This window comes from Eleginops maclovinus, chromosome 18, assembly GCF_036324505.1.
Source record: "Eleginops maclovinus isolate JMC-PN-2008 ecotype Puerto Natales chromosome 18, JC_Emac_rtc_rv5, whole genome shotgun sequence".
In the NCBI taxonomy this organism is placed as follows: domain Eukaryota; kingdom Metazoa; phylum Chordata; class Actinopteri; order Perciformes; family Eleginopidae; genus Eleginops; species Eleginops maclovinus.
Genome location: NC_086366.1, coordinates 21052396 through 21078332, shown reverse-complemented (window position 1 = coordinate 21078332; position 25937 = coordinate 21052396). Strand labels below are relative to the sequence as shown.

The 25937-nt window shown below is 37.6% G+C and overlaps 2 protein-coding genes across 2 annotated transcripts; both read left to right on the top strand.

Annotated features, from left to right (window-relative positions):
* The first annotated feature begins 1302 nt into the window (after positions 1-1302).
* On the top strand, positions 1303-9080 carry LOC134880216 (tapasin-like). Its single transcript, XM_063906998.1, is given in 10 exon segments — positions 1303-1363; positions 2205-2287; positions 2289-2382; positions 2452-2727; positions 4037-4366; positions 5537-5884; positions 6755-6829; positions 6988-7007; positions 8343-8459; positions 8500-9080. Coding segments are annotated over 9 exon segments (1287 nt in total). The 5' UTR covers positions 1303-1317; the 3' UTR covers positions 8358-8459; positions 8500-9080.
* A 2801-nt stretch (positions 9081-11881) lies between these two features.
* Positions 11882-18557, top strand: LOC134880217 (tapasin-related protein-like). The gene is given in 10 exon segments (XM_063907000.1): positions 11882-11927; positions 12781-12957; positions 13027-13302; positions 14266-14595; positions 15597-15751; positions 15753-15845; positions 15847-15946; positions 16743-16817; positions 16976-16995; positions 17587-18557. Coding segments are annotated over 10 exon segments (1287 nt in total). The 3' UTR covers positions 17602-18557.
* Positions 18558-25937: the final 7380 nt, after the last annotated feature.

Here is a 25937-nt window from a genome sequence, read left to right as displayed (position 1 = left end):
TACGCGCTGTGCGTAGGGCACCAAGTGTCGAGGGGGCACCACCAAAAATAGCCTAATGAAAAATCGTCATAATAATTATAAGGCCGAAATTATTTCAGTAGGCTATAGAAATATGAGGCACTTTTTAGGCATACTACTCAAAGGTACCGATGGTGCCCCCCTCTCCCCTCCCCCCTTCCCTCCCCACTCACTCATCACAACTCATAATGTTTTTTTATTGGGGGGGGGGGGGGGGGGGGGAGGGCATCATGAAGGAATTATGCTTAGGGCACCAAAATGGCTAGCAGCGGCACTGCTCACTGCTCGTAAATATGTCAGCCTTCAGCTGGACTGATGAAGAGGAGCTTCCAAAACTGGTAGGTCTGAGTCCATTCACAGGGATAAATACAGCTTTACTTAGACTGAGATTCGATGTCACATTATCAAATTGAAAAATTAAATTAAAAAACTAATATTTAGAAACACATTTATTTATTTTCGCTACATTCTGTTTCAAATGAGTGAAGCTTTAAATACTTTGAGTAACCTGTAGTGTCGTATTTGCAAAACAAAATATGCATTTTGTTTTGATGTCTATATTGTACAAAAGGTTTACATTAACTGTGTCCATCAATGCCATGGCTGCTGAAGTAAGTTAGCAGGTTAGCTATTTTGCTAATTTAGTTCAGTTTTTCAATTCCCATTCATGAGCTGTAGACTATTAGTAGACTATTTATTTCACAAAACCACCAGTACTGCAGATTATAACCGAATATAAATTATCAAACAGAAAAAGGCTGTTAACATAATTCGTTTTTCACACGATTTTAAAAGCATATCCACGGTTTTGTATCAAGCGATTCCGCTAGTCACTTCAGCGTCATAACATCAAGAGGGACCCGCAGTGTTCAGACATCTTCACAGCGACACGACAGGAGGAGGCGGGTACTGCAGGTGTGGCGCGGTGTGAAAATGAAACCTGATAAATAATGTTAACTCATTTTATTTTTTTCGAATTAGCTGAAATAATGTATTTGTGTCATCTGATTGTATGTCTAACATGGTATGGACGTAGTTAACTTAAAGTCAAGTAGGGCTTTCATTTGAAAAGTTCCAATTTCAAGATGAACTGTGTTTATTTATGAACCAATAACAAATCACCTTAATGTCAGACTTGAACGTCTGGTCAGTGACATTCAATCTGACTAACACGTGATGTGAGAGGCGGGCCTAGCAAATTATAATCTCTATGAAAGGAAAGTGAAAGTATAATATCAACTGTAAAGAAGTCGCTGTTGTGCTCGAGTAGCAAGCAGCTATCTCTACTAATGAATACAAATGTATTTAATCTTAAAAATACTTAGTTTCTTGTCTCTTTGTGCAGGTAAGTTTTTCTCTAGCTTTGTTACATATTTTGGCTTGTTTGTTAGCCCATAAAACACGAGTGAAATTACTAAACTACTACAACAAAGTAGCCTACTGTACTGCAGCCTCCTAATGTATTTTACTATATTACACAATACTATATTATAATACTACCAGCAACTAAACCGTGCTACGTATACACTATTCTACTCTACTATACCGTACTAAACTACTAGTAGTATATGTTGACTTTGATATTGAAATCTGACATTTTGACTGCTTAAAATACGAGTATATAGCTTCAAAAATATTTCTTCTCTTGAACTGTGTTGTTGTGATCTGTTCTAATTTCGGCTAAATTTAAATCTAACTTGAAGCTTTCAATTTTGAACTTTAGTATGGCTGTTTTGGACTGCAAAGACTGACAAACCCTGGTTAAACCTGTTTACAGGCAGTTGTTTCAGTTGAGGGCAATTTGCATCCTTGGAGGTGTGGTGAGCAAATTTCAGTAAAATTTAGACAAATCACTCAGCCCAGAAAAAGAGCTGAAGTACCTCAAATCGTTTGAGAAGAAAATGCTTTGTTTTAATTAACAAATACAGTTAGGCTCTATCGAGACTTGTGCCTCTTGGTGTTGTAATTCTCATGCAGTGTAAAAACAATATATTGTAACATTGTAATCCTGCAAGTAATCCCCCAATGCAACAGTAATCTGATTACGTCTTATTTTTATGTAACTATAAGGGAGTGACCTTTTTCGCTTCCTGATTCATAAATCCTGATCATGAAATTCCATACTCCCCAAGCCTATCACTACAATATACTGTACTATGTTTGTGAACTACACTTCTGTCTCTCAGGTGTGCAGTGTGTCCATCAGGTGTCATGGCTGCCCTGTCAGTTCACTGATGAACACGTGTTTAAGAATGAACTTGGTCACACTGGAACCTCAGCTCATCCACAGAAAGGCCATGCTGCAGTTTGGTCAAAAAGGAGATGCTGCTGTTAATCCACAAGCAATCACTTTCCTGATTTCCGGTAAGACCTGCAGCCTATTGAGTTACAGACTAAAATGTATTGTCTCTAATGTCATATATTGTGATGTAGCCTCTAAGTTGGACCTGCGGCGGTACTTGGAGGGAGTGGAGGCAGAGCAGTTGGAGTGTGAGCTGCGTAGGTACAGCACAGCAGGCATCCATGTTCGCTGGCCAGTAATGGGGGCCCGGGAGTACAACAACTGGTTCACCTGCATCCTGAAACACACCAACGGCCTGTTCACAGTCACAGGCTTCCTCAGACACCCATCGGACACAACAGCCCCGAGACAGCAAGACTACATCAGCTGGCCTCCCATCGGGGACAGAGAGATGCTCGTCACAACAAGTAACATGCAACACAATGTCTCTCTGTCGAATCATTTTGGGATACAAAATTGTATTGTAAGTTTAGTAGTGAACGTTTTGGGTCAACTACATGCATCTAGATCATCATCATGGTAATGATGTTTATGGTACACTCTCACAGGTCTTATGAGATCTAAACTAAATCACGTTAACACCCACTCAAAGGTGGAGTTTCCACACAGTTAAAGAAATACTGTACCTACAAAATGATATTTTTCATTAAGGAGGCTCTTTTGTGTTTTTATGTAAAATAAAGAGCTTTTTGAACCTTAAATCATGAGACATGTCACAGTAGAGAGACAACATACACATATGAATATGAAAATGAACATAATATGTCATTATGAATTAATTATTTTTACTTTAAAATACTTGTTGTTTTTATAGCATGTCTTCTCTGTAAAAGAGAATCTACAACCAAATTCTGTTTTGAACTTCAAACAGAGGTGGAAAAAGTACTCAGATCTTGTATTTGAGTAAAAGTAGAAGTACCAGAGTGTAGGAATACCCTGGTACAAGTTAAATCCCGCTTCCAAAATGTTACTCAAGTAAAAATACAAAAGCATTGGCATCAAAATGTACTTGAAGTACCAAAAGTGGAAGTACTAATAATATATATTATGTGTTTGTATTATAACTATTGATGCATTACATTTTTATCAAAGCTGGTAAAGGTGCAGTTTTAATTTACTCCAGGTGGAACTAAAGTCTAATTTAAGTGTTGATTATATTTCACATCATTAATCCAAATCTGCAGAGTAACTAAAGGTATTCAATAAATGTAGTGGAGTAAAAGTAAACAAATTGCCTCTGAATTGTAATGGAGTGGTAGTACAAAGTAGCAAAACATGGAAATACTCAAGTATAGTACAAGTACCTCAAAATGATACTTAAGTACAGAACTTAGTAACTCTACACCACTGCTCTCAAACACTCTTGCAGTGAACTAAGATCTGTGTGTTTTGAATGGCAAGGTTTCAGTGAATATGCATGTTTTTGGGAAGTATTGAGCATACGACTGGATAGATGAGACTTACTGCGTGAGTTTCTGACGGTTTGTAAATGGATGGTTTGATAAAGTTTTGCTGCTGTTAAACGTTGGCACCATTTACTCCAATTCATCAAACATTTTCTTTGTTTTTGGATTATCTTGTCACCTTGAAGCTATGCAAGAAATAACGCTTTTTATTTCTAAGTTAACGTCAGTTCCATATTTAAATATATTGCTGGCCAGTTTTCATGTTTAGGAACTAAGTGTGTCTCTGTGTGCCTGTGTCTTATCTCCATAGCTGCCATGGTCATTAAGACACTAACTCCATCAGTGAGAGCAGGCCTGGGCTCCCAACAGAAGCTCCATTGCCAGTTTGCTGTCGACCACCATGGACCAAACTTCAGTGTGGAGTGGATACTGCAGCAGCGTGGAGAGAGAACCAGCCTCTTCAGTCACAACAGCCGCACAGGACAGAGACAGGGGACCGGGGTCGAGTTGATGGGCCTGGCAGGCGGGGATGCTTCCTATAACCTTCCCTTCACCAAGATGAGCAATGAAGGGACGTACATCTGTTCAGTGTCCATTATTCCAGTGTTCGTCAGTGTGGATATTGTTCTGCAGGTCGAAGGTAAGGAAGAGTCAAAGAGAGGATCAAACCAGACTGACATTTCTGGGCTTTATATAATGTGAGTTATAAAATAAAGGTCTGTCTATTATGGCTTTTCTGCATGAAGAAAAAAGATAAATGTGAAGAATCATTTATAGTTAAAGAGTATCTGTTTCAGATAAACTAGTCATTTGTAACTGACTGATAGTGTAAATTGATTCGAAATGAGAACAGAGTGCGTGCCGTCAGTAGCGGCCACCTCGTGCTTCACTTTTTTTGTATGTCCCTTCCGAATAATTTGAGTAGAAGATATTTCAACTTTTCAGTTTCAGTTTGAAGTGCCTGTTGAAGTGTTTTTACTACCATAATAAAAAGCAAACATTTCCATTCCAAAACGCCGTGAGGACACCTAGTGCCCATAAAATCCAACCTGATTGTGTAGCCTGTACCAACGCAGTGTGGCTCAATTTATACGTATTGAAAAGAACAGTAGATATTTTGAGAATGTTGGAATAGTTTTGTTTATTTGATATTTAAAAAGATCAGTTGGACTGAGGAGAAAGAGAACTGTAAAAGTTAACAGCAGAACCAAACAAAAAATGACACAATGACTAAAGAAGGAACATGTAGAATGTATAAATATGGACAAAACTAAGTGACAATGAAGTACCTGCGCTGCCTGCTTTGCTTTAATAATCCTCTGATAGCCAGGCTAGATGTTTCTCTATAGTTTAAGTGTTTGTGCTAAGCTAACTGTTTTATTCAAACCAGTTTATGTTAAATGTACAGACATGATTGTTCTATATTCATCTTGTCATCTAACTTTAACTGCAGGTTTTTTCAAAAGGGCTTTACTTGTATCATTGTGGTTAAATTATTAATTAATTAATAATCACTTCTTGGCTTTTGTTCATTTACATACAGTATGAGACCGCCTCTTATGTCTCAAATATCCTTTTCATTGTTTGATTCATGAATTTATTTATAATTTGTTAGGAAATGTAATTCCCAGCTGGTTTTCCACAAGCCAAGGTGATGGAAATAATTGTTCTGTTTGAGCAATAGTCCATAGGGGTTTCGTTTGCCTCTTACAAACATAGCTGTTTTTGCACGCAACATTGGCAGCAGGAGTCAAACTCATAATGGAACATTTTGCTGAGAGAGTCTGAGTTTATTGTCTCTATTCCTCAGAGGCTCCCAGGGTCTCCCTCAATGTTGGATCCACTCTGTTGCTGCAGGAGGGCGAGGAGCATAAGGTGACATGTGTTGCCAAGAGTTACTACCCTCTGGATGTGGAGATCGTGTGGTACATGCAGGACCCGGCGGTGTCTGGACAGACGGCGGACGCTCCTTTCCCAGAGAAGCTCCAGAACGTTCTGCTGTCCAGCCACAAACACAACCCTGACAAGACGTTCTCGCTGACGTCCTTCTTCTACCTGCAGGGTGCACTCAAGCGCTCGGGCAGGGAGTTCTCATGCAGCGTATCCCATCAGGCCCTGAGGGTGCCCATCAAAAAGAGCTTCATCCTGACTGTGGAGGGTGAGTGGAGGAGGGCTGGGTAAATACACCAGGTTTATTTTTAATGACGATATTGGCTTCCGTTGAGCATGAAAAAGAAGATAATCCATATAAAATGAGTATTGTGCCTCACATTTAATCAAGAAGTATTTTGTTGTGGTATTAATCCAGTGCATCGCGCCTTTCCTTTACAGTCGTGCGCTTACACCTGTTATGGCTGAATTAATGACTTTAATATGGGGAATCTATTGAACAACTACTCAAACAAATCAATATTTTTTCATTTGGTGGTGGAAGTACACACCATATTCCAATTTGTTTTTGCTGTTCATGAAAAACATAAAATGTATTTATTTTTAAAATAAAAAAATGTTGATCTAAAAAAAATGACATTGATTTGATATTTAAATATGTGTATGTATTCTGTCAAACATAAACATATTTATTATAATATAAAATTATACATATTTATATATATATTCAAAATAATCCACATTGTGTATATATACAGTATATATGCAAAGAAATAATATATGTATATAAATATATAAGAAAGTCCACTTTATGTTTTCAAAGTCAATTTTTATTTATTTATAGATTTGTATATATATACTAGATACTCAAAAAAATCCTTATTATATTTGTGAAGTCAATGAACAATATGGTAAATATGACGATTTTCTCAATGTTTCAATATTGACCAAGATAATCTTTTTTATGACTTAATAATGTAGCAGCCCTGGTAGATAGCTTGTAACACTTAATACACAGCGGTGCTGTGAGCTTCCACTGAGTGGCAGCAGAGGAGCATATCCGACCCTAACGTCATGTTTATAGACTGTATATATAAATATATATAAAGGTCATGTTGGTTTTTTGTTTTCTCCTCAGAGCCAAGCTGGATGCTTTACATTGTCATCTCAGTGCTGCTCACCCTGTGTGTGCTGCTGTGTTACCTGCACGTAGGTGAGTGTGAGGAGCCTCAGACAAAGTCCTTGAAATGAGCTTCACCTTTAGCGGCTGCAACACTGATAAACATATTTGCATCAATAAACTTGATCCAATAAACTCTTTCCACCACCGTTGATGCCTGAAAAAATGATTATGATTTATTTTCTCCACAGCAAGAAGACGATCAGCACAGGTTAGATGATCTTATAACACAACCTTTTTAGATTTAACCGTTACCATTTACTTATATTTCACGTGTGTGTGTGTGTGTGTGTGTGTGTGTGTGTGTGTGTGTGTGTGTGTGTGTGTGTGTGTGTGTGTATGTGTGTGGGAGTTTGTGTGTGTGTGGGTGTGTGTCTGTGTGTGTGTATGTGTGTGTGTGTGTGTGTGTGGACCTCTGCTACAATATTATAACATCTATCTGGAGCAATAATTGGGTTTTATATCTTTTTTTTAATCAAATTTGGTCCCAACAGTTATCCAACTCAAACACACTGTATATGATGTTATTTGATTGATTTGCATTTTAGCTATCAATTCTAATGTATGTCGCTGTCCAGATCGACGGTGTATCAGAAGATGACATAGTCGCCACTTTGGACCCTTTTTGGTTAGGATTTTTGCAAGCAGGAGAGACACTTGGACCTTTCCTGAACTGTAAAAAGGGTTAATATTCTTAGACTAAAGCACAAACAAGTCCCAAACTAGACATGGTAGCAACCTGTCAATCACAAGAATGCCATATAGCCATGCCTTAAAAGTCCCGTATTATGCTCTTATTCAACACTATATTATATGTCTCAGATAAACACAAAACATGTCCCTGAAGTGTTTGGCTGGATATCCAAAACAGATCATGTATTGTCACATGCCATATACCCCTCTGTTTCAGCTCTGTTGCAAAAGTGCTAATTCAGTGTCTGTAGCTTTAAATGCTAATGAGCTACTGCTGGCCACGCCACTCTGTGAGATGATTGGTTTGAAAAAACACAATGGTGCTCTAGGAGGAGATTCAGGTAATACGGTGGGCAGGTGTTACCACGGTTGGTTAGTGGCTAATGGTTGCACAACCCTAAAAACATTGTGACATCACAAAGTGGCCAAAATCTGATCAGCTTATTTTCAGACAGGTTTTTGTTAAGGTGTATCAGGAGTAAAAGAGAGACATTGTTTTTTCTGAAACTTTTGGAATCTCTTTACACAGAGGGGCCACATATTTATGTATAAAAGACTTTTGCATAAAAGGTGACTTTTAAAGCATACGCCATCTTTTTCTAAATGGGAGCATCATTTAAGAAACCAACATCAATCTCTATTGTAAAAAACTTTAAACTAGAAATGAGACCACACACACATCAGTCAAATGTTTACTGAGGTTATCAATCATGTGATAAGTAAGATCATTTTCTTCAATCTGACTTTTTTCTTTGTGTGTGTGTGTGTGTGTGTGTGTGTGTGTGTGTGTGTGTGTGTGTGTGTGTGTGTGTGTGTGTGTGTGTGTGTGTGTGTGTGTGTGTGTATTGAGCAGAACAGACTATTCTGAGCAGAAGACTTTGAAGAGTGAGCTGATGAACCAGTAAAGGCGAACCGTCCTCCTACCTCCTTCAGTTGTTTCAGAGTCTCATCTGATTGGTGTGTGTGTGTGTGTGTGTGTGTGTGTGTGTGTGTGTGTGTGTGTGTGTGTGATTGTTTTAAGGTGAATGATTGTTTTGATGTTGCATTGATTTTGCTCATGCTAAAAGACCTTTATATTAAATTATCAAACTGGGGGAAATGCAACAGTTTACAGGTTCATGCATAGAAGTAGTAGTAGTAGTTTAATAGAGCAAAGCTTTTTAATGAACGTGCAAGTTCTGATCACAGGCAACACAGAAAGCAAATACTCCCATACTGAAGGACAGCAAACATGGATGTAAATAGAACGTGACTTGAAGAATGAATTATATAATGAAAATCTGAGGAAGTTAACGCATTCACACATCTGTAAGAATTATTGAGGGACACTGCATCTAACTATATTTGGGCACATAGGAGTGCAGTGTTGTATCTATATTTTTCATTGTATTTGATTTAATTTAATAAAAGTAGTCTCATGCGAGAAAGACTGAATATAGAAAACAGAAAAACGGTTATCTCAGAAACTACAAGAAACACTATCAAGTAACATGTATCCACTGTCTGAACAAGATGCCTATCAAAGATACGCACACAGTGTAAGTACAATATTTCATATTGAAGACATTTAATAAACACGATGGGACTTTGAGTGTGATTCTTCATGTGAGCCAAAATCTTTAAAGTTCTCTTGTTACTGAAACTTGCCCAACATATATCCACATGTCCAAGCTTTTTTCACTGAGGATCAATCAATCTAACATAGGTAAATTATTCTTGATACTTGAAAATGTTCTCCATGGGGTTTCATTTGTTTTTGGCAGCTCATCCCTTACAACAGAAGCCTCAGATTGCTTATAATAAGGGGAAATATGCTTGTTATGCAAATACGTTTTGGGGCTTTTTGTTATCCACTTAGATTTGTTAGAAAAGGTTTCAACTTTAATTGACTGAATTTATTTGAAAAGTGGTATTATTAACGCATGAATACTACTGCAATATATATATTTTTTAAAATACATTTAAGAAGTACAAAATAAGAAAAGCACAAGTTTCATGTGTGGGCCATATTCTGTTGTACTTACTTATAATTTGCTGAGGGCTGATTAAAAATGGACCACAGGCCGCATGTGGCCCCCGGGCTATTGTTTGGATGCCCCTGCTGTAGATCAATCGGAATACAAGTCTTTGGGCCAGAAGTGTATAAAAACTATTGGTGCATCATTTAATGTGAACAACCTGCCTGTTTATTTATTGTGAAAAATAAGGGCGAAAGCCTTAAGCTTGTAAGTATAATATGCCCAGCAGGTATTGCATTTATTGACTTAGGATATAGTTCATTTCAGATTATTTAATTATTTGGGGAAAAATAATTCCATGTGTGAGCTGCTCCCCTGCGAATAAACATAAGATTTATCACGTGATTGGAAATGTTACTTTAAAACTTCACTGTAAGTAAGCCGCTTGATTTTGATCACTTTTAGCAAACAGCTTCTTTCTCTTAAGGTGAAAACAGCCCTTACAAAAATGTTACACTTTCAGTCTTTTGACTTTTTAGTTTTTCAAAAAGTCTACTTTCATTCTTTTATATTGAAAAGAAAACATAAAAAGAAATCAAATGTAGGTTTATTTGACTTGCTTTGTCTATTTGCATCTCTAGATTTCTCCATCAGTTCACAAAAGTTCATTATTAGATAGGTAAATGTTGAAACATCAAAGTAATACAACATAATTCTCGCAAATAAAAAAGTGAGGAAGCTTCATACTGTTTTCTATTTGTAACATTTGACTTGCAAAGATAAGGAATTTTACAATATATTGAACACTTTAAATCCTTTTTCTCATTATGATTGATTTTTTCTCATATTCTGACCCAGAAATCTACACTTTAGTGGCAATTAAGTATAGACACATTTCGAGTTTAATTATCTTGTATCTATATGCTTGAAGTTTTTATAGAGGGTTCATACAGTATATCATTCATTGTCGATGAAATTCCCATTTTTTACGTACAAACTTGGTGATTTTTTGGAGATACAAAGAGATATCCAAAGTGCTTTACGTCTTTAAACAACCTTATTTAACGTATTTAATGAGTTAATGTTTCAGACTCATATTTCAAATATTTTTTAATTTTGTTGTTCCTGTACAATGACAATAAAGGAACTAAACTCAACGATAATACTTGTAATACAAAAGTTAAAATCCTCTCAATGTAAGTAATCAACTGGGTTGGTTTCATGGTGATATCAATCAACTGTATCTTCATCCTATTCACCTGTAGTGTCTCTCCATAAACCTATATTCAACTTCAAACATACAGGTTAAATTTAAACTTCGTGTAAAACTGTAAGAACACCCACACACACACACACACACACATATATACATGTGTGTTTTTCAAAGAACATGCTTGTAAGACTATCTGTGCCTCACTGCTCGTAAATATGTCAGCCTTCAGCTGGACTGATGAAGAGGAGCTTCCAAAACTGGTAGGTCTGAGTCCATTCACAGGGATAAATACAGCTTTACTTAGACTGAGATTCGATGTCACATTATCAAATTGAAAAATTAAATTAAAAAACTAATATTTAGAAACACATTTATTTATTTTCGCTACATTCTGTTTCAAATGAGTGAAGCTTTAAATACTTTGAGTAACCTGCAGTGTCGTATTTGCAAAACAAAATATGCATTTTGTTTTGATGTCTATATTGTACAAAAGGTTTACATTAACTGTGTCCATCAATGCCATGGCTGCTGAAGTAAGTTAGCAGGTTAGCTATTTTGCTAATTTAGTTCAGTTTTTCAATTCCCATTCATGAGCTGTAGACTATTAGTAGACTATTTATTTCACAAAACCACCAGTACTGCAGATTATAACCGAATATAAATTATCAAACAGAAAAAGGCTGTTAACATAATTCGTTTTTCACACGATTTTAAAAGCATATCCACGGTTTTGTATCAAGCGATTCCGCTAGTCACTTCAGCGTCATAACATCAAGAGGGACCCGCAGTGTTCAGACATCTTCACAGCGACACGACAGGAGGAGGCGGGTACTGCAGGTGTGGCGCGGTGTGAAAATGAAACCTGATAAATAATGTTAACTCATTTATTTTTTTTCGAATTAGCTGAAATAATGTATTTGTGTCATCTGATTGTATGTCTAACATGGTATGGACGTAGTTAACTTAAAGTCAAGTAGGGCTTTCATTTGAAAAGTTCCAATTTCAAGATGAACTGTGTTTATTTATGAACCAATAACAAATCACCTTAATGTCAGACTTGAATGTCTGGTCAGTGACATTCAATCTGCCTAACACGTGATGTGAGAGGCGGGCCTAGCAAATTATAATCTCTATGAAAGGAAAGTGAAAGTATAATATCAACTGTAAAGAAGTCGCTGTTGTGCTCGAGTAGCAAGCAGTTATTGCTACTAATGAATAAAAATGTATTTAATCTTAAAAATACTTAGTTTCTTGTCTCTTTGTGCAGGTAAGTTTTTTTCTAGCTTTGTTACATATTTTGGCTTGTTTGTTAGCCCATAAAACATGAGTGAAATTACTAAACTACTACAACAAAGTAGCCTACTGTACTGCAGCCTCCTAATGTATTTTACTATATTACACAATACTATATTATAATACTACCAGCAACTAAACCGTGCTACGTATACACTATTCTACTCTACTATACCGTACTAAACTACTAGTAGAGTATATGTTGACTTTTGATATTGAAATCTGACATTTTGACTGCTTAAAATACGAGTATATAGCTTCAAAATATTTCTTCTCTTGAACTGTGTTGTTGTGATCTGTTCTAATTTCGGCTAAATTTAAATCTAACTTGAAGCTTTCAATTTTGAACTTTAGTATGGCTGTTTTGGACTGCAAAGACTGACAAACCCTGGTTAAACCTGTTTACAGGCAGTTGTTTCAGTTGAGGGCAATTTGCATCCTTGGAGGTGTGGTGAGCAAATTTCAGTACAATTTAGACAAATCACTCAGGCCCAGAAAAAGAGTTGAAGTACCTCAAATCGTTTGAGAAGAAAATGCTTTGTTTTAATTAACAAATACAGTTAGGCTCTATCGAGACTTGTGCCTCTTGGTGTTGTAATTCTCATGCAGTGTAAAAACAATATATTGTAACATTGTAATCCTGCAAGTAATCCCCCAATGCAACAGTAATCTGATTACGTCTTATTTTTATGTAACTATAAGGACAGTGACCTTTTTCGCTTCCTGATTCATAAATCCTGATCATGAAATTCCTTACTCCACAAGCCTGAGTATATCACTACAATATACTGTACTATGTTTGTGAACTACACTTCTGTGTCTCTCAGGTGTGCAGTGTGTCTATCAGGTGTCATGGCTGCCCTGTCAGTTCACTGATGAACACGTGTTTAAGAATGAACTTGGTCACACAGAGACTCAGCTCATCCACAGAAAGGCCATGCTGCAGTTTGGTCAAAAAGGAGATGCTGCTGTTAATCCACAAGCAATCACTTTCCTGATTTCCGGTAAGACCTGCAGCCTATTGAGTTACAGACTAAAATGTATTGTCTCTAATGTCATATATTGTGTTGTAGTCTCTAAGTTGGACCTGCGGCGGTACTTGGAGGGAGTGGAGGCAGAGCAGTTGGAGTGTGAGCTGCGTAGGTACAGCACAGCAGGCAACTATGTTCGCTGGCCAGTAATGGGGGCCCGGGAGTACAACAACTGGTTCACCTGCATCCTGAAACACACCGACGGCCTGTTCACAGTCACAGGCTTCCTCAGACATCCATCGGACACAACAGCCCCGAGAAAGCAGGACTACAACCACTGGCCTCCCATCGGGGACAGAGAGATGCTCGTCACAACAAGTAACACGCAACACAATGTCTCTCTGTTGAATCATTTTTGTATATATACTGTATATTTATATATATATATAGGTATATATATAGGTATGTGTGCATGTAAATAGTCTGCAAAGGCTAAAATCCCTGTGTTCCTTCCAGAGAGAGTTTCTCTCCCACACTCTCCCCCCTTCCTGAAACGCCTCCATAGGACTCCTTTGTTTACTTCTGTTACATAGTGGCATCGCTATGTAACACTCTGGCGTCTAATGGCTAGCAGTCCAACACATTGTACATGATATGCTAAGGGTCCGGACTTCTCTATGTGATTGACCAATCACAATAGAGACAGCCAGCTAACCAATCAGAGCAGAATATATCAAAATATAGACGTTTTTGAACATTAAAGCATGGACATACACAAACTGTATGAACCTGAAAATGAGCAAAATATGTCCTCTGTCATTAATTGTTGTTATCTTAAATACTTGAGGAAAATGTTGCTCTAATAGCATGTCTTCTCAGTAAACTAGATTCCACTATCAGAGAAAACTCCTGTGAGTTGAAGTGAATTGGAGCAGCAATTAACACAATCTCTGAAATTACTCTGAAAGAGTCTTGAAGTAAACTCCAAAATCTGTTCTTTTTGGTTTTCAATAGCAAGGTTTCAGTGAATATGTGTTTGTTTGTTTGTTTGGGAAGTATTGAGCATACGACTGGATACATGGGACTTACTGCATGAGTTTTTGATGGTTTGTAAATGGATGGTTTGATAAAGTTTTGCTGCTGTTAAACGTTGGCACCATTTACTCCAATTCATCAAACATTTTCTTTGTTTTTGGATTATCTTGTCACCTTGAAGCTATGCAAGAAATAACGCTTTTTATTTCTAAGTTAACGTCAGTTCCATATTTAAATATATTGCTGGCCAGTTTTCATGTTTAGGAACTCAGTGTGTCTCTGTGTGCCTGTGTCTTGTCTCCATAGCTGCCTTGGTCATTAAGACACTAACTCCATCAGTGAGAGCAGGCCTGGGCTCCCAACAGAAGCTCCATTGCCAGTTTGCTGTCGACCACCATGGACCAAAATTCAGTGTGGAGTGGATACTGCAGCAGCGTGGAGAGAGAACCAGCCTCTTCAGTCACAACAGCCGCACAGGACAGAGACAGGGGACTGGGGTCGAGCTGATGGGCCTGGCAGACGGGGACGCTTCCTATAACCTTCCCTTCACCAAGATGAGCAATGAAGGGACGTACATCTGTTCCGTGTCCATTATTCCAGTGTTTGTCAGTGTGGATATTGTTCTGCAGGTCGAAGGTAAGGAAGAGTCAAAGAGAGGATCAAACCAGACTGACATTTCTGGGCTTTATATAATGTGAGTTATAAAATAAAGGTCTGTCTATTATGGCTTTTCTGCATGAAGAAAAAAGATAAATGTGAAGAATCATTTATAGTTAAAGAGTATCTGTTTCAGATAAACTAGTCATTTGTAACTGACTGATAGTGTAAATTGATTCCAATGGTGAGTAGTGGCCACCTAGTGCCCTTGAAATCCAACCTGATTGTGTAGCCTGCACCAATGCAGTGTGGCTCAATTTATACGTATTGAAAAGAACAGTAGATATTTTGAGATTGTTGTAATAGTTTTGTTTATTTGATATTAAAAAAGATCAGTTGGACTGAGGAGAAAGAGAACTGTAAAAGTTAACAGCAGAACCAAACAAAAAATCACACAATGACTAAAGAAGGAACATGTAGAATGTATAAATATGGACAAAACTAAGTGACAATGAAGTACCTGCGCTGCCTGCCTTGCTTTAATAATCCTCTGATAGCCAGGCTAGATGTTTCTCTATAGTTTAAGTGTTTGTGCTAAGCTAACTGTTTTATTCAAACCAGTTTATGTTAAATGTACAGACATGATTGTTCTATATTCATCTTGTCATCTAACTTTAACTGCAGGTTTTTTCAAAAGGGCTTTACTTGTATCATTGTGTTTAAATTATTAATTAATTAATAATCACTTCTTGGCTTTTGTTCATTTACATACAGTATGAGACCGTCTCTAATGTCTCAAATATCCTTTTCATTGTTTGATTCATGAATTTATTTATTATTTGTTAGGAAATGTAATTCCCAGCCGGTTTTCCACAAGCCAAGGTGATGAAATAATTGTTCTGTTTGAGCAATAGTCCATAGGGGTTACTTTGCCTCTTACAAACATAGCTGTTTTTGCACGCAACATTGGCAGCAGGAGTCAAACTCATAATGGCAACATTTTGCTGAGAGAGTCTGAGTTTATTGTCTCTATTCCTCAGAGGCTCCCAGGGTCTCCCTCAACGTTGGATCCACTCTGTTGCTGCAGGAGGGCGAGGAGCAGAAGGTGACATGTGAGGCAGAGAGTTACTACCCTCTGGATGTGGAGATCGTGTGGTACATGCAGGACCTGGCGGTGTCGGCACAGAGCGTGGGACGCTCCTCTCCCAGTGAAGCTCCAGAACGTTCTGCTGTCCAGCCACAAACACAACCCTGACAAGACGTTCTCGCTGACGTCCTTCTTCTACCTGGCAGGCTGCACTCAAGCGCTCGGGCAGGGAGTTCACGTGCAGCGTATCCCATAAGGCCCTGAGGGTGCCCATCAAAAAGAACTTCATCCTGACTGTGGAGGGTGAGTGGGGGAGGTCTTGGTTAATAAGCCAGGTTTATTTTTAATGATGATATTGGCTTCCATTGAGCATGAAAAAGATAATCCATATAAAACGAGTATTGTGCCACATTCCGTTTTAAACAGTTTTTTGTTGTGGTATTAATCCAGTGCATCGCGCACTTCCTTTACAGTCGTGCGCTTACACCTGTTATGGCTGAATGAATGACTTTAATATGGGGAATCTATTTAACAACTACTCAAACAAATCAATATTTTTTCATTCGGTGGTGGAAGTACACACCATATTCCAATTTATTTTTCGCTTTTTATGAAAAACATAAAATGGATTTATTCTTAAAATAAAAATATATTTTGCATACAATTATATATATATAATTGATTTATTTAAATATGTGTATGTATTTTGTCGAACATGAACATATTTACTATAATATAAAACTATATATATATATATATATATATATATTCAAAAGAATCCATATTATACAGTATATATGCAAAGAAATGATGTATGTATATAAATATATAAAAAAATCCTTATTATATTTGTGAAGTCAATGAACAATATGGTAAATATGACGATTTTTTCAATGTTTCAATATTGACCAAGATAATCTTTTTTATGACTTAATAATGTAGCAGCCCTGGTAGATAGCTTGTAACACTTAATACACAGCGGTGCTGTGAGCTTCCACTGAGTGGCAGCAGAGGAGCATATCCGACCCTAACGTCATGTTTATAGACTGTATATATAAATATATATAAAGGTCATGTTGGTTTTTTGTTTTCCCCTCAGAGCCAAGCTGGATGCTTTACATTGTCATCTCAGTGCTGCTCACCCTGTGTGTGCTGCTGTGTTACCTGCACGTAGGTGAGTGTGAGGAGCCTCAGACAAAGTCCTTGAAATGAGCTTCACCTTTAGCGGCTGCAACACTGATAAACATATTTGCATCAATAAACTTGATCCAATAAACTCTTTCCACCACCATTGATGCCTGAAAAAATGATTATGATTTATTTTCTCCACAGCAAGAAGACGATCAGCACAGGTTAGATGATCTTATAACACATTTTATCTCAGTTTATCTAATTTTATCAATTTGGTCCCAACAGAGTTATCCAACTCAAACACAATGGATATGATGTTATTTTATTGATTTGCATTTTAGCTATCAATTGTAATGTTTGTCACTGTACCCATTGGGTCCAGACCGACTGTGTAACAGAAGATGACGTAGTCGCCACTTATTTTCAGACGGGTGTATCAGGAGTAAAATAGAGACATTGTTTTTCTGAAACTTTTGGAATCTCTTTACACAGAGGGGACACATGTTTATGTATAAAAGACTTTTGCATAAAAGGTGACTTTTAAAGCATACGCCATCTTTTTCTAAATGGGAGCATCATTTAAGAAACCAACATCAATCTCTATTGTAAAAAACTTTAAACTAGAAATGAGACCACACACACATCAGTCAAATGTTTACTGAGGTTATCAATCATGTGATAAGTAAGATCATTTTCTTCAATCTGACTTTTTTCTTTGTGTGTGTGTGTGTGTGTGTGTGTGTGTGTGTGTGTGTGTGTGTGTGTGTGTGTGTGTGTGTGTGTGTGTGTGTGTGTATGTGTGTATTGAGCAGAACCGGCTATACTGAGAAGAAGCCTTTGAAGAGTGAGCAGATGAACCAGTAAAGGCGAACCGTACTCCTACCTCCTTCAGTTTGTTTCAGAGTCTCATCTGATTGGTGTGTGTGTGTGTGTGTGTGTGTGTGTGTGTGTGTGTGTGTGTGTGTGTTTGTGTGTGTGTGTGTGTGTGTGTGTGTGTGTGGGTGTGTGATGGTTTTAAGGTGAATGATTGTTTTGATGTTGCATTGATTTTGCTCATGCTAAAAATCGTTTGGATCTTTTGTTACTGAAACTTGCCCAACATATGTTCGTAACAGATGTTAAGACTGTAGACCAATCAGAACACAAGTCGTCACATTTATTTCTTATAAATGTGGTCTTTGGGCCAAAACGGTTTAAAAGCTATTGGAGCATCATTTAATGTGAACAACCTGCCTGTTTATTTATTGTGAAAAGTAATGGTGAAAACCTTAGTGTTGTTAGCTATTGCATTTATTGATTTAGGAAATAGTAACATTTTTTGGATGATTTAATTATTTTAGGAAAAATAGTTCCATGTGTGATCTGCTCCCCTGCGAATAAACATAAGATTTATCACGTTATTTTAAATGTTTCGTTAAAATTTCGGCCGCTTGATAAACATTTATTTTATCACTTTTAGCGGGCTCCCTAATCGTCGTGTGTTCAAGTCTGTTCACAGTTTCTGATCCACTAAAAAGTTCTTAGACACTGCAGAGCCCAGACCGTGTTCCTGTTAGTGTTTACTTCCTGTCTGTCTTCTTCTGGTGATTTATCTGACGTCAAGCACTCCGTATTTTAACTTATTTTACTTTGTCTTTCTTGATCCTCCTTAACAACGGTCAATATAGTCCTTGACAGCGGTCTGTACTCTGTATTAAGAATGTGTCACACGTTCAGAATTGACCGATCAGAATCGAGTATTCAACTAAACCATGTAATAAAGGAATTTAATTCACAATGATAATACTTGACTCAATGTACGTAATCAGCTGGGTTGGTTTCATGGTGATATCTCTACTATATCTTTATCCTATTCACCTGTAGTGTCTCTCCCTAAACCTATATTCAACTTCAAACATACAAGTTAAATGTAATCTTCACCCAAAACAAACTCCAAAAAAGAACATGCTCGTAAGACTTAATGAGCCTCACTGCTCGTAAATATGTCAGCCGTCAGCTTTGAAGTGGACTGATGAAGAGGAGCTTCCACAGAGAGGACACCTAAACTGGTCGGTCTGAGTCCATTTACAGGGATAAACAGAGCTTTACTTAGACCTAGACCAGATGTGTTTGTGTGTGAGCTGCATGTGCCCTAAGGGGTGAGTGTGTGTGTGTTTTTGTGTGTGAGGGGCCCAGATTTTATCACAAACAGAGTAGATCAGCACTACTGAGAACGAACATTTAAAAAAAAAAGATGTGACCTTTTATGTTTGTTATGGAATTGCCATGGGAAAATACAGACGAAAAAAAAGGGGCGATTCCTCTCATTTCAGGCTCATATTTGTATTTTGTGCCTCTACCGTGACATGTTTCCATGGGTTAATTTTCAAAAAGCTCTTTATTTTTCTCATACTGCATATGCTTCAGCACCTCTTTTCACCCTCTGTCTGAAACCAGAGCACAGTCGGCTCTGATTGGTTAGCTGGCTGGCTCTGTTGTAATTTGTCAACTGCTTAGAGATGTTGGACCGCTAGCCAATAGAATCGTGTTATCCTTAGCCTTTGCAGACCATTCACATGCATACAAACCAACATTTCACACTACAGTGAAGGGAAAACCCCAAAAAGCTTAAAATGGCACCTTTAACATATAACTGACACATAAATATGTATCTGAAACATTGGGATAAGAGCTGTAGCCTTCTAAACATGACACACCATATTTTTCACAAGTGGTTTGGTCATAATCTGAATATCCTGATTCAAAACCATAACGATGAAACACTTAAATTACTGATACAATGTGACAAAAGGTATAATTGGACGGCTGCAACTCCTGAAATGAATGCAAGGCAATAAGCCATAGAGAAACAGAGGGCCTACAAAACACTCATGGTTGTGGTGTTAAGAGTACATCTTCCAATACAAAGAGAAACGTTTGGCTGTTACACATTACATACATCTACTGTATTTTGTTTGGCCAAGAAGCCCCCTAAATACAGTCACTTTTACATGGTAACTGTACAAATGTCTCAAATAAACACCATTCAGTTTTAGACCCTCCTTTTTTTAACACTATATGTTGGATTGCACAACACCTAAAACTTACTGAAAATGACTCACCATTCCTGAAAAGATGATGATGTAAAGACCAGTTTCTGACACACAGGTAGCATTTATCCTAAATGTCAACAAGGCAATATTACCCTGAATGTAATTGAATAATACTTTATGATACTGCTTTTTAGTAAAAAAATACTTCAGAAGACTGAATAACTGTACACAGATCGTGAGTCCTCTGGCATCCATAATATTATTACAGAGGCTTTCCCACACTGACAATACTAAAATACCGTGGGAATACTGAACACTATTTTTGTCAAGAAAACCAAAAGTAGAAATGATCAAAATAGACAGAAATCTTCAGCTTCAGTAGAACAAAAACATCATGGCCTGAGTTATGTCTACTGGGAAAACCTCAATCCAGTGAAAAGAAAAATACCATATTACGTAGTTTCAGATCAGGGGGAAAAAACCACAACATGCAGAAATTAGTATTGCTGGGAAACAGGGTAGCAAAGGTTTCATCAGTTCTTTATAATTAAAGTGACTCAATCAAGTTCCCGATATTTAGACGATAAGCATTTTGTAAGATAAGAGGCAAGCCAGGTCTGGTGCTATCAATTGTAATGTTTGCCAGGTCTGGTGCTTGAGGCTCAGCATAGATAAAGTTTAGTAAACACATTCTGATCCATGGATGTTGTAACTGCACAGAAAACAAGTACGTCAGCACAATGCAGGAGGCTGTAGATGATTTAATGCTGCTTTAGTTGTATCTGTACGGCTGTATGTCTGTTGGACCCTTGATTTGGTGTCTATATGTTTGCGTGTCTACAAAAAGTTGCTGACAGGAATGGGATTTGTTTGATTTGGTCATGAATCAAAGTTGTACAATGTTTGTTCCAAATGTAACGGATAGTGCTCACGGCATTCAACTTAAAACCTTGAATATTCACCTTTCCATGGACCTATTGTTCCAAAACCCCAATAGTCAGAAAATGTCCGTTTAAATCGAAAGCCTATCTGTGCGATAGCCTGTTATGTCAAACACCAACAACTCAAAAACTGAGTGTAGACCGGGTCATGCCATCATCTTACTCTGCATCTGATTAGCTAGTACTGCTTGCCTTTGCTAGGTTGGAAAGGTTTAGGCATCAGGACTGAGAATGTTGAGGGGGTTCTCCATGTATGTATAAAGAGAATTTAACAACGTTGGAGGTGGGGCAATGTATACTCCTGTGAAAGTTGCAAAAAAAAGAAAATGGCGTTCTGAAGGTACAAAAAGTACCCTGATAATCTGGAATTTCGGGCCCATGCGCACTTGAATTTTCCGTAAGCCCTGCTTCCGATCCGCCTGTCTTGGCTCACTGAAATGAATGGAAAGGAAACATAACTCTGGATTCAGCCTTTGGGTTATCATACAACTTTTAGACCCCAGTGATTTTAATAATGGCTATTCAAGTGTTCATACCATGCAGTTTATCTATCTAAAATAATAATAATAATAATAATAATAATAATAATAATAATAATAATAATAATAATAATAATATGGTGATGAACAGACTCTATTTTTCTCTTAAGTCAATCTGTTCAGTCAATCCAAAATCAATGGCCAAATGACGTTATGGACTAAAACTAAAGTTGTAGTACTGACGTTTGGCCCCAACAAAAACTAAATGTGAGCCCCAGCACATTTTCCTTGGGGCTCTGCGACAAAGTGTGGCGAGAGTACTTGCAGTCAATCAGTAAACAGAGACCTCTGAGGTTTAGATCTAGGTTCCTAAGATTCTAGACACGCCCGCCTTGATTTTAACCCAAAACTCATTGCAACCTGGGATGACCATAAAACATGTTCTGTTTAATAAACGTGACCATCGACTATTGTGAGTGTAGGTATGTTTTTGGCCATTTAAACATTATTATACTGTAAAATTGGTTAAGCAACCCATTGACCTGCTGCATTATAATATTTGATCGTCATCTTTGGGCCTTAGCATACACTTTCGTTTTTTTGACAGGCTCTATGTCTTTTAATGTGACAGGGGTTCAAGTCAGGCTAGAATTGTTCTATGGAGCAGGGCAACAGATTTATAATGGAATTTGTAATGACATTTTACTGATGTTTTTATATATTTTTTAATTTTATTTTGGTGACTTTCTTTTGCATTTAGGGGTTGTTTTATATGGAATGCCTTGAGCTTCTTTGTGTTCTCTGACTTCAATATTGAATAAAAAATAATAAAATGAATCAATCGTTCCTGCTTGTCTGTGAGTCAGAGCGTTGATATGGAGGGAATTGCTAAAGTGTATTAAGGGTGCATACTGTATATGTCTAAGTTTTGCAGACTGACCATCTGATCCTGCTGCGTCTCAGTAATAAAATGGTAACTTAAACTCAGTGGAAATATCATGTCAAGAGCAGGGAAGATCCCATCTGTGTGTATTTGTGTGTGTGTGCCTCACAGGACCCTGCGACCAAACCTCTGGCCAAACACTTAAATCCTGCACGCTTAATAAGGATCCATGTGGAGCGAGCGGAAAATTGTGATGAAAAGTGGGTTTTGAGAGTATCTGTGCCACTTTACTATCTTTCTGTTGAGGTTTAATCCGTATGTGGATTCAACTCTGTATTTCTTACCCTCTCCTTTTCCCCCTTACCACAAATACCCCAGTTTCAGTGTTCTCTTTCTGTCTCTCCCCTTTAAGCTAGGAGCACAGCGTTCCTGTGCTCGTTGGAAAATAAACAGCTCTAATGAGGGTCTGACCGTCTGACCCTCTTCTCCTGAACTGTTGTGACAGATCTTGAATAACACGATTGGTTTCTAACAGAAAGGGTGTTTGGAAAAGCAAAGCAGCTAATTGCTATCACTGTTGTCACTGACATACCTTGACTCATGTGGTGTAGGTTATACCTGTCAGTTTTTCTTGTGAGGTCGGGTTGCATTAGGTCTCATAAAGTACTGAAAAAAAAATAATACATGCAGCAGCTTCGAGGCGATGAGCTCATGCAAGTAGTTTCTGGCTGTGGGTTTTCACTTGGAAACAGCATGGTTGCATAAGAGACTGAAATATGATTTATTTGGCATGCTGGAAACCAATATTTAAGTCAAAGTAAAAGATGATGTGTCATCCACACAGCTATGCCGCAAGTTCCATGAAAATGTTCGAATGAAAATAGCCGGATCAGATCACTGGGGAATATCTTGGTTGAGTTTTTGCGAAACTGTTGTCAAAAGAAATTGTGTGAGGAAGTTTTGCCAGCAGGAGCCAAAAGGAACTAGATACATGTGGTGACGATGAAGAGATAATCACTGGGATGTGATTGTGAAACAATTGTTTTGCTTCATATTGACATTCATAACTATGAGTATTTTTAACTTCTATTTCCTCTCTGTTTTCATTGACATGGAAACTGGAAGGGGTAACTGTAATTGATAGTGGCCCTCAGAGATCTCGGTGTGTGTGTGTGTGTGTCTGCAAACAGTGTGTTACTGCCCCTTGGCTAGTGTACACTTGTCATTTGAGTTTTACATTGAAACCCTACTTGCATTAACATTATTCTTTTACTTAATTTGAGCCTCTTTTGCTTTCATTACACCTCTTCTTTCAGACTGGTTAGGGCCTGTGTGTTTGTTTTTGGCAGAAGGCCGCTGTCAGGTTGCTGGGCAGAGCCTCCTCTCAGCATTTCATAAATAATCTGTTTTTTTTTCTTATTTCCATGACAGTAATATCTCGACAACGTGTCACCGCTGTTGTATGACAAACTAGCATCGCTACCTTCGATGTTATCATGTTTGTGCTACTATATCTGTTTACATTGTTTTTTCACCATGAGCACCAACTTGAAGATACTCTCACGCTGCGTATGAATAAGCTTCAATGTTCACAGCCGTCTGACAGCCGTAGAGCGAGGAGGACAATCCACAGATAGAGATAAAAGTCTAACTCAATGTTAGCAACAGTCAGGATCTGCCCAACCGGTCTGACCAGGCGTCTCTGTCTTTGATACCATAGTTACTGTCTGACAGACATGGCAAAAACCGAGTTTGTCATCCAATTTTTACAATTACATGACCGGGGCTTCTCTGAAAAATATTTTCAATCACTCAAAAGGAGGGAGCGGAGTGCTCATAAAAAGGCATTCGGAAGAGCTCTATGTGGACAGGGGTCCTTAGGAATTTATTGTACAAAATGTGTCCATGTGTGTCTGTAGATTTATGCTAAATTCTAAGTTAGCATTAGCAAATCCTGAATTAGCATTTGATGATGCTTAAGTAAGTACTGACCTTACATTTACATTATTCAACTGTAAGGTTTCCGCTTAAATTTCCATATTCTTTGCCATACCTTTGTAATGGTTGTTATCTGCTTTAGATTTGACTGTGTGTTTACAACTTAACTCTGAGGCTCTCAAAGTGACATGGACACTTCCAGAAGCAGGTGTGAGCTGGAGGGAAAAGCAATAGGTCAGTTGATGAAGAGGATCCATGACTACCACGCTCTGCTTTGTAAAGTGATGTGTTTGTTGATGGTAACATATAAACACAACAGTCCTCATGGTGATCATTTGAACTTGGGGCAGTCTGTTGAGTCAGCTGGCACTTAACGTGGCTCTAATTCATTGAGGAGACATCAGATCTTTTTGAAGTGCTTGTGTCCGTGTTCTTAAAGAAAAAAAGAAAAAAGAACTCAAATTGAAATATAAACAGTCCTTCGGTTTTGTTCAAGCTCTTTCTGTTATATTATTAACGTATGTTGTTTTTTTAAATGGCAGCTCACGCAACATTTTTCAACACAGATGAAAAAGGACCTCTCTCTGGATGCCAAGTATAGAATGCAGGTGAACAGCTGAGGATCCTGTCTACGCTGAGCGGGTACTGTCTGCAGTGGAATATGAAATAAAACTGACCCGGGTACCATTAGTGCGTGGAGTTGTGTATAGTTGATTTGAATCTTGCAGTGAAAGTAATGCATTGATGGAACATTTGGAGGAGAACAAAATAGAGTTCATATGCTAGAAACATGACTCCAATGAATGCTTATGTTGGTTTATATTTTAAGGACGTGTAAATTGAAAACGGTTTGATTACACATTGACCACTTAACCTTGATGATATATCAGAGTTGCATTGTTTCTGCTTCCCCGAGTGGTGTTAAAGCTCTTTCTGAGCGACCTTTAAAGTATTTGGTTTCATTTCATTTATTAACAGAAGAAAAACAATACGATCATAAAACATAAAGGAGATATGTGAAATGATGACCTGACATGCCGATAAGTAATCAAAAGCTTGAGAACAGTGGCCCCTGCATCAAACATAAAGTATTTACATTATATATTACTGACACTACAATTGTAGGGAGTTTATATGTTATACAGACACATAACTTTACCCAAATACCCTAAAAATGTATTTATTCGAACCCCAACTACTAATGGTCAAAAACATTAACTTCATGAGCCTAAACATTGGTTTGAAATAAGTAAGATATAACAAACACAGACACATAACAAGGGAAAATTATGATTTATATAAATGAGTTTCAGAGTAGTCCCAAGCCATTTAGTGAGTTCAATCTTTGATATACAGTGTTATGTAACAAGTTCTACTTTAAGCACTTAAAAAAAAAAAAACGACTGATAAAGAAAACGGTTTTCCATTTGAACAAATAACTTTGTTGCATTTTTAATTTTTGTGATTTTACAACCTTGACTTCGCAAATTATATAAACTTAATTTCTGAAATGACCACCCTATAAATCTGAAGTTTCTCTGAGTTATCAGCACTTTCTGTAACTCCCAGATCTTTCTGCTCAGTATTACCAAAAGAGATTTGTTTCCTATCCATGGAAAGCCTTGACTATATGTCAGGCTTCTCCTCAATATGTAAAAAAAACCCCTTCTTCTTAATCACTATTCATTTTCCAAGACTTGTATGGAAACCTCCCTTACTCCAACCCGCTAAATCCAACATTTTTCTGATTACATTTTCAAAGAAGCCTTGTCAGCAGGAAAACTGGCTTTAAAAAAAACATTGTTGAAAGATCTTCTTCTCTTTTGCAACCATCTCTCCAAATGTTGAACACTATAATTTAAAAGCAGACGTCCAAATACCACTAAAGTG